The following is a 9,847-nucleotide window of genomic DNA, read 5'->3' as shown; positions in this document are numbered from 1 at the left end:
TGTTTTGTTTTTTGTATGCTGTTTCACACTTGCTTTTTATTCTTTTATTCTGTTCGAAATAAAGAATTAATTTTTTTTTTTTAAATAGAGTACAGGGAAGAGATCAAGAGCTTAATAACGTGGTGTCATGACACCAATCTCTCCCTCAATGTCAGTAAGGCAAAGGAACTGGTCATCGACTTCAGGTGTTCCGGTTTCCTCCCACATTCCAAGGATGTGCGGGTTTGTAGATTAATTGGCTTCTGTAAATTTCCTCCTATTATGTAGAGAGTGGATGGGAAAGTGGGATAACATAGAACTAGTGTGAACAGTTGATCGATACTTGGTGTGGACCCGACGGGCCAGTTTCCATGCTGTATCTCTAAAAATGTGGGGTGGAGTACATGCATCAGTCCGCGTCAACGGTGGAAATGGTCATGAGTTTCATGTTTCTAGGTGTGAAATCGCGAACAATTAGACTTGATTCATCTCAACCCCCAGGCCAAGAAAGCACATTAATGCCTTTACTTCAGAAGTTTAAGGAAATTCAGCTTGTCTCCAATGACTCTTACCAACTTCTACAGATGCGCCATAGTAAGTATCCCATCAGGATGCACCACAGCTTGATTTGCCAACAGCTCTGCCCAAAGTTACAAACAACTGCCGATCAAAAGATTTTTCTTCAAACTAGCTCCTCACCAAAACACAAAGTAGTGGAGGAACTCAACGGGTCAGCCAGCATCTGTGGATAGGCAACGTTTGGGGCGGGACCCTTCTTAAGTCTGAAGAAACGTCCCGACTTGAAACGTCATCTATCCATTGACTCCACCGTTTTTGCCTGACCCAATGAATTCCTCCAACACTTTTTGTTGTGCTCAATATTACTGCAGTTCCCTTTGTCTCCATTCCATGACAATTTATAACCACTGTGCTTTTAAACCCACTCACTCTTCCTTTTTCTAAATGTGGTGCTGAATTATATTAGAGCGCAATGTATCTACACTTATCCTATTGAAAAGTAAGAGCTTAAGAATTGAAATAGAACAGGGTTGTGTTTTGTTTAGATTTTGATTTAGAGATAGGGTGTAAAAATAGGCCCTTCAGCACAGCAAGTCCATGCTGGCCAGCAATCACCCCATACACTAGCACCATCCTACACACTAGGAACTATTTTACAACTTACCGAAGCCAATGAACCTACAAACCCATATATCTATGGAGTTTGGGAGGAAACCTGAGCACCCAGAGGAAATTTCAGACATTTAGTTTATGACCTTATCTCCTAGTGCTTTAAGTAATCACTCTACAAGCCATTACATTGTCCTTCCACTAGATGGCAATATGCAGTTCATAACAATTGTCCATAATACAATATTAATAAATAAAGCATTTTGTTTCTTCATGCACACAATGCATAAGTAAAGTGCGTATTAACTGATTACATTGCACGATACCATTCTTAGCAATGTAATATTCTGTTATTTTTACCTGAAAAAAAGATATTATTACACAAGTTAAATCTTGTGCAATATTTCTATTCAAAGCACAAATATTATTTTTGAACAAGGCAAAACAGGATAAGGAATATCCATAGTGGTGGAGTTGCTGCCTCGCATCACCAGAAACTTGAGTTCGATCCTGACCTCGGGTCTTGTCAGTGAGGAGTATGCACGTTCTCCCTGAGCGGGTAGGTTGCATTTTTAAAACGGGTGGATTTGTAAGTGAATTGGCCTCTGTATAATTGCCCCTATTGTGTAGAGAGTGGATCCCCCCCCCCCCCCCCCCCCCCCCCCCCCCCCCCCCCCCCACTCCTGCCACATAATTGAATTATATTTCTCAGTGTTTCGGAATTAGCCAAGCATTTATGTCTTTTAATAATTGATCATAATAAGTTCATGTTATGGGAGCAGAATTAGGCCATTTTGCCCATAATGTCTACTCCGAATCATGTATTGTCTTTCCGCTGACTGGTTAGCACACAACAAAAGCTTTTCTCTGTACCTCAGTACATGTGACTATAAACTAAATTAAAACTCTGCCATTCAATCACGGCTGATCTATCTTTCCCTCTCAACACCATTCTCCTGCCTTCTCTCCATAACTCCTGACACACTTATTAATCAAGAATCTGTGAATATCCCCCTTAAAAAATAGCCATCGCTATCACCGGGTGGCGCTAGCAATGGCTGCCTCAATGGCTGCCCTTTGCCAGGGGTCGACCTCGGAGCTTCAACCATGATTGTTTGCGGACTTAACATCACAAAGCCTGTGGCCTCTGGTCAGAGACCGACTTCGGAAACTCCAAGCCGCAGGAGTTTCGATCGTCCTGACGTGGGAGTTTCGATTGTCCTGACGTGGGAGTTTCGATCGCCCCGACGCGGGGGCTTTGACCAACGGCTGCAGGAACTTCCATCACCCTGACAGATAGTTCAACTGCCCCGACTGCAGGAGAATAAAGAGGAAGAATATTGGACTTTTTTGCCTTCCATCACAGTGAGGAATGTGGGGAATCCACTGTGGTGGATGTTTATTTTAACTTTTATGTAGTGGTGTGGCTTATTGCTTTTTTTAATGCATGGCTATATGGTAATTTGCATATCATTGTACCTTAATTGGTACATGTGACAATAAAAGACCTTTGAACCTTTAAAAGTAAATGTTTATAGTACAAAAAATAAAATGTGACAAATATATATTAATTTATTGCCTTTAAACATAAAATCCCACAAAAGATATTGTTCTAAGGCACCAATAATTTTTGGTTGATGAAGTGCTGAACGCTGTGAACTGGTATCCGGGAGTCCTTTCCCTTGTCAATGCGTTCAGAGGAATAGGGGGCGGTCGGTTCTTGTTAACAACGTATCCAGACTGCTACAATGGAGAAAAAGGTAGCCAGAGAATTCAGGCACAAGGTAAGGGCAGAGATAACTCGCTGTAGGCATTTCAACTTTTAGATTACCAGTATTGTTTGTCTACACTAGCTTTAATCAAGCGTTTGTTATTTTCACGCAAGCTTGAGTTAGGGAAAGTGCTTGTTCTCAGACTATGAACCCAACAGTATCGTTGACTGATGGGGGAAGGGCATTGAGTATTTAGGACAGTCTTCAATTTCCATTAAGCGTTCTCAGCGCAGCGTCGGGGATTTTTGGGCTTCAAGTGAAACGCCTTTAAAGCTGCCAGTTTATGGTAGAGTTTCAGAAATGTTTAGCTTGTACATGGGCGGTTGTTCCGTCCAGCAAGAAACTCACTCGCCCCTTATAGTAGAGCTGCACGGCAGCGGAGAGAGAAGGATGCGGTTTCCTAAACTCCCAGTTAAAGCCGCCACTCCATGGGATGTGGGGTTTCCACTAACGCGTGAGAACTAGGGGTCGGGCAAGTGGCATGAAAACGCAGGTTTCTGAGCTCTAACTTAAATTGGTAACATTATCCTGGACTGGAATCTTAAAGGGACACGCCCTGGTTGAGGTGGCGCAGAAATAGTGACTAATGGCTCTCTTTTAATGGAAATTATAACTGTTAATTTGGAACCTCGTTTGGTGATGTAGGGCGATCAAGCACTTTAAATTGCACAGAAAAATGGAAAATCAAATGTTAATTGTCATTATTACAGACAAGAGAACAATTACATTTCTACTTGCAGCTAAACAGGCCTGCAAACACAATATACTGTTCCTCTCTTATGTGTCATCTCAGTTTTTTTAGAGATACAGCATGGAAACAGGCCATTCGGCCCATCGAGTCCATGCTAGCTGCTGATCACCCGTTCACACTAGTTCTATGTTTTCCCACTTTCTCATCCCCCCCCCCCCCCCCCCCCCCCAACACACTAGGAACAATTTAGAGGGCCAATTGACCTACAAACCCTTCGGGATGCGGAAGGAAACCGGAGCACCCGGAGGAAACCCACGCAGTCACAGGGAGAACGTGCAAACTCCACACACAGACATGATTTTATGGTCTTGGGTACTGCTTTAAGCTTCTTCTTCTTTCGTGTCCATCTTCCATGTTTCAAATGTTGACATCGCTGTTATCGTCTGTCCTGAAAAGGACGCAAGCTTCTGGCGACAATCAGTGGGAGCCATCCCTTGTTATAATAGATGATGGTGGTAGCTCAAGACACTTCCAGTTTCCAGCCCCGTGACGTGGACATGTCTGCTATGGGGCCACTGCTTTAAGCTGAGTACAAGGTACAAGGTTCCAAATTCAATTAACCAACCAAACGTACTGTGGTGGCAGCTGGCTAAAGTTCTTAAATGAACCAAATAGACAATGGCTGTGTACATATTGAATCTCATCAATCTTCTAAGGAAATAGAGACATTAGTGGGCATGAGTATTGGTTTTCCTTTCTTTTGCTCCCTTTACTAACGTGTCAATAAACTCATTTTTTACATATGACAGGTGTATCGTGCAACCTGCCGTTTAAACAGCTGTTCTGTATCTGGAAAATGGGGTTAGAGTCATTGGGTTTCTAGACATTTGGGTCAAAGCTTTTACTGAGTTAGTAGATTACTGATTTTTATCTGTTTCCTGCACAAGATATATTTAATCTCTCTGGTGTCCATGACATGTTTACACTATGTAATATGTCTTTAAAGTGCCACCTAACTGTTGCTAGGTTGGTCTTTAGTGCACATCTAAACTCAACATTACATTTTTGTAGATCATGTTTCTTACTCAGACCACTTATGCCCATTGAATTGGTACAACTCGCAATAGTTTCCCCTGAGAAGTACTGGGGTATTTGCAGTGAGAAGGTGTAGAGTACAGGAAACTTAGCAAGGACTAAATGGATTAAATATATTATGTTGCAAGAAATTGACATTTCTGACCCAAAGTTCTATAAATTGGATAGTACCAACTTTTGTTTTTCAGGAACTAATTCTTGCTTTCCTGGGATTGGAAGGAAATGATAAATATCTTGAGCTAGTTGATTGTGGACAATTGTCCTGCTTGGAAGTTTAGAAACATAGAAACATAGAAATTAGGTGCAGGAGTAGGCCATTCGGCCCTTCGAGCCTGCACCGCCATTCAATATGATCATGGCTGATCATCCAACTCAGTATCCCGTACCTGCCTTTTCTCCATACCCTCTGATCCCCTTAGCCACAAGGGCCACATCTAACTCCCTCTTAAATATAGCCAATGAACTGGCCTCGCTTACCCTCTGTGGCAGAGAGTTCCAGAGATTCACCACTCTCTGTGAAACAGGCCCTCATTCGTTTTAAAGAGTCTTATCCTTAAGCGTCACCCCTTGTCCTGGACTTCCCCAGCGGAAACAATCCTCGGTCCACCCCCTAGAATTTTGTATCTATACACACTAGGAACTCCTAAACTCAGAGAGTATAAACCAAGTCTATCCACCTACAAATCAGTACATCAGTCCAGGAATCAGTTTGGCAATGTGGGGGAGACCAAAACTGCACTTATTTGGTCTCATATCATTCAAAACCTCCCTGAGCATACCAAATCCTCTTGCTATGAAAGCCAACATGCCATTCGCTTTCTTTACTGCCTGCCACAGGCATGCCTACCAGCCATGGTGTCATGACACCCAGGCGGTGCAGGCTCCCCCTTTCCCAATGACCATTTAGATAATAATCTGCTTTCCTATTTTCTGTGGATTTTATCCAGTAAAATAAAAGAACTACACATTTGAATACAGTTGTAGCCTTCCAGAGTGCAAAATCATTTAGTTTTAGTTTAGAGATACAACATGGAAACAGGCCCATTGTTCCACTGAGTCTGCGCCGACCAGCAATCCTCGGTACCCTAGTTTTAACATACACACTAGGAACAATTCACAGAAGCCAATTAACCTACAAATCTGTACATCTTTGGAATGTGGGAGGACTTATTTATTCATCATTCAAACCGGAGCACCCGAAGATAACCCACGCAGTAACAGAGAGACCAGCCATGATCATATTGCAGTGACCTACTCCTGCACCTATTTTCTATGTTTTTATCCAGTAAAATAAAAGGACTACTCATGAATACAGTTGAGCCGTCCAGAGTGCAAAGATATAAACCAATTTGCATAGGGGCTAAGATTTGCAGTTATTTGTTAATCTGCATTAAAAAAGTAACTTGTATAGGAACATGGAGAAGAAAGGATTCGAGAGATATGGGCCAAACGCTGGCAAATGGGACTAGCTTAGATGGGAAATGTTGTTTTCCATACTGAATAACAATATGATTCTGTTAATATTTCATGAAAACTAGTATTCATGACAATAAATGTAATTATATATTGATTCTGCAACCAGTGGCTTGAATCAATTCTCTCAATGGTAAATTATTGTAAATTGCATTAGGGGTCATGATAATTTTAATAAGAAAATATATATCTTTGTAATGTCATTATAAAAATATATTTTGTGCTGCTCATTGTTCATTTTGTTCCACTTCAATAACTTTGTTGATTTTGTAAAATATTTGTATCTGATAGACTTACTGTTGCGGTTATCATTCTCAGACTTAATTTAGTTTAGTTTAGAGGTACAATGTGCCGCAAACAAGCCCTTTGGCTCCCTGAATCCCCGCCCATACACTAGTTGTATCCGTGTAGGAAAGAACTGCAGATGATGGTTTAAATCGAAGGTAGACACAAAATGCTGGAGTAACTCAGCGGGCCAGGCAGCAACTCTGGAGAAAAGGAATGGGTGACGGGGCTGGGACGGTGCTGGCTGAGATGCTCCGGTGGCAGCAGCACGACTCGAGGCTGGGACGGCGCTCCCGTGGGGGCGGCCCGGCGCGGGGCTGAGACGGTACTCCGGTTGATGGGGCGGCGTTCTGGCGGCGGCGACCTGAATCCGGGGCTCGGCCGCGGGCCAGGGGACGACATCGTTGGGAGCTCGCAGGTCACAGGCTGGTGCGTGTTTTCCGGAGCTCCCGCAGCAACAGCAGCGTCCGCTGGACTGGAGGGCGGCAGCTACAACCACCCTGGGCCGCGGAGCTTGAACCGGCCCTTTCGCGGAGCTCGGTGAGCCGCGGGACTGATTTACCATCGCCCGGTGGGGTATCGCCTCAGCGCAGAGGGAGAAGAGGAGGGAAGGGACAGTAGCCCTAATATTTTTGCCTCCATCACAGTGAGGAGTGCCTGGTGAACTCACTGTGGTGGATGTTAATTTGTGTTTATTGTGTGTCATGTTGTTTATTATTACATGTATGGCTGCAGGCAACGACATTTCGTTCCGACCGAAAGGTCTGAATAACAATTAAAGGATCTGATCTAATCTAATCTAATCTAATCCAACATTTTGTAACTATCACTAGTTCCATCCTACACACTAGGGACAATTTACAGAGACCAATTAACCTACACACCTGCTTGTCTTTGGAATGTGGGGCGAAACCCGGCGCACCCGTGAAAACACACGCGGTCACAAGGAGAATGCACAAACCCCGTACAGACAGCGCCCGTAGTCAGGATTGAACCTGGGACTGTAAGGCAACACCTCTACCACTGTGCCCCCCCCATTAGCTTACTGTGCAGCCTCATTCAGTGCAGCATTAGGATGTATTTAAAAATGAAGCAAAACATTTAATTTTAACATCATTTTAACGTGGTTGTATTAAAAGGTTTTCAGCTCACACCTGTTTTATCATCTGTTTAGTTCAGCTTAGTTTATTATTGTCATGTGCACCGAGGTGCAGCGAAAAGCTTTTTTGTTGCCTGCTAATCAGTCAGTGAAGAGACCACGCATCGTTACAATCAAGCCGTCCACACTATACTGATGTGGGTAAAGGAAATAACGTATTGTGCGAGACAAAGTTCAGTAAAGTCTGATTAAGGATAGTCTGAGGTCTCCAATGAGTTGGATGGGAGATCAGGGCCACGTTCTAGCTGTTGACAGGATGGTTCAGTTGCCTGATAACAGCTGGTACCAACACACAGCAAGAATTACAATTTTATTGATCAGTTTTATTGCTTTATGATTGACCTTTGTTACTTTCGTGACACGAGAATCACTCAGGGGTTTTACTGCGTACACCACTCCCCACCCCTCCCCCCATCTCTCACAAACACAAACTGCATTGGTAAAAAACATTCCTTCTTTAAAATACATATGTAAAGCTTTATATCAGCTCAGTGTTTTAGCAAAACAAATATTCTCATGTATGAGAGAGAACATATTAGACCAAACTGTCAGGGTGTGTCAGTGTGTGTTATTTTCCATGGACTGTCACATAATGGTAGCAAAAGCTAAACATACCTAAAGGGTTTTTTTTTGACTGGAGTGTAAATTAAAAGGATTTTTATGATTCCAGTGTCAATTTAGTTTATGTTTATGGAAGGGAGGTGAAAGAAAGATGGATGTTTATAGCTATTTACAGCGAACAGGTCATTTGAGGAACAGCTTCCATTTGAGAGATTCACTTGCTGTGATTTCTGCATTTTGACCAGTATGTTTCGAAATTATTTTTCTCGCCACAGTTAGTTGCAATACTTTGCTGTTATGTCCCACTGAGAAGCTCTAGAATGCCATAAATTCACCAAATCTCATTTGGAAGCATAAATTCACTATAGGTTTCAGACACTGAGTTTTATGGCTTTTGCAAACCCTCATTGATTTTATATTGTAGCCAAAACAATTTGGTCCACTCGTCCTTGAGTTGTACCTGCTGCATTTTCGATTAATATTTATAATATTTAGGTTCTGGTTCTGCATGATATTGCTTCATTGTTTGTTGTTATTCATTCAAAACAGCCACATTTGGAAGTTGAGGGAAGAATTGGTACCATTGCTATTGATGCTAATAATTTTCTAGTTTATTTTCTGATTGTGAGCATTGTTGATTTAAATAGTTGTGAGGAAAGTCGTAAAGGGCCTGTCCCACTTTCACGACCTAATTCACGACCTCTGCTGAGTTTGCCCTTGACATACTCCCAGCATGGTCGTCACAAGGTCGTAGGTGGTCGTAGGTAGGTCGTGATGCTAGTCGTCGGCACTCGTGGCATCAAGTAGGTCGGGGCGTTTTTCTAGCCTGATGAAAAATGTCCACGAGTAAAAAAAGGTTGTGAAAGTGGGACAGGCCCTTAGCTCAGCGGGTCAGGCAGCATCCCTGGAGAACACGGAAAGGCGATGTTTCAGGTCAGAAACCATCTTCAGACTGATGTAGGGGGTGGGGTGTAACAAAGCTGGAAGAGGGAAAGGGCAGGGTAAAGCCGGGCAAGTAATAGGTGGATACAGGTGAGGTGGGGTTTGATAGGCTGATGGCTGGACAAAGGCAGGAGGTGTAAGACAAAGGGACCGAAGTGGAAAATTGTGAAGCAAGAGGAAGGAATGTAAGCGGAAGGGGGGGAGGGGAGAAATATATATGAGTCCAGGTGGGGCACAGGGGAAAGGGGGTGGCGAAGAAAGGCAGGTAGCGGAACAGGGGAAGGGATTAGTTACCTAAAATTGTTGAATTCAAACATTGAACCCTCTCTTTCCACTTGCATTACTTCCTCTAGCTTTGCAATTTGCAACTCCTCAATCCTTTTATCTCACACCTTCTGTCTTTTCATCTCTGGCCTTTGTCCAATCATCGGCATCTTAATGCCTCTACCTTCTCACCTATATCTGTCTATTACTTGCCAGGCTTTGTCCTGCCCCTCCTCCTCTCTTCCAGCTTTCTCCCCCCCTCCCCCCCCTCTTCCCCCCCCCCCCCCCTCCCCCCCCCTTATACTGTATAAGAAAGTGATAATGTAACAACATTAATTATAGTGACGCATCATTTGTCAAGTGTTGGCATTGCAATGTTTTGAAATAAAGAACAGTGTTCAAGGTCATGTGAAGAATAGTTCACATAAAAGCACAGAGTAGGGGAACTGAGAACCAGAAGACACACTGTAGGTTCAAGGTGAGGGGGGAAAGATTTAA

At 43.1% G+C, this 9,847-nt stretch overlaps 1 protein-coding gene across 2 annotated transcripts in view; it reads left to right on the top strand.

Annotated features, from left to right (window-relative positions):
• Positions 1-2,773: 2,773 nt before the first annotated feature.
• ush1c (Usher syndrome 1C) overlaps positions 2,774-9,847 on the top strand; it is an 89,795-nt gene continuing 82,721 nt past the window's right edge. For both annotated transcript variants that reach the window (XM_055649509.1, XM_055649508.1), the window contains exon 1: positions 2,774-2,891. In XM_055649509.1, the coding sequence (XP_055505484.1) occupies positions 2,856-2,891 (36 nt within the window). In that variant the 5' untranslated portion in view covers positions 2,774-2,855. The remainder of the gene's footprint in view (positions 2,892-9,847) is intronic.

Source organism: Leucoraja erinacea, chromosome 18, assembly GCF_028641065.1.
Source record: "Leucoraja erinacea ecotype New England chromosome 18, Leri_hhj_1, whole genome shotgun sequence".
NCBI classification, from domain to species: Eukaryota; Metazoa; Chordata; class Chondrichthyes; order Rajiformes; family Rajidae; genus Leucoraja; species Leucoraja erinaceus.
Note: the sequence above shows the minus strand (reverse complement) of the source record. Positions and strands in the feature narration are given on the sequence as shown.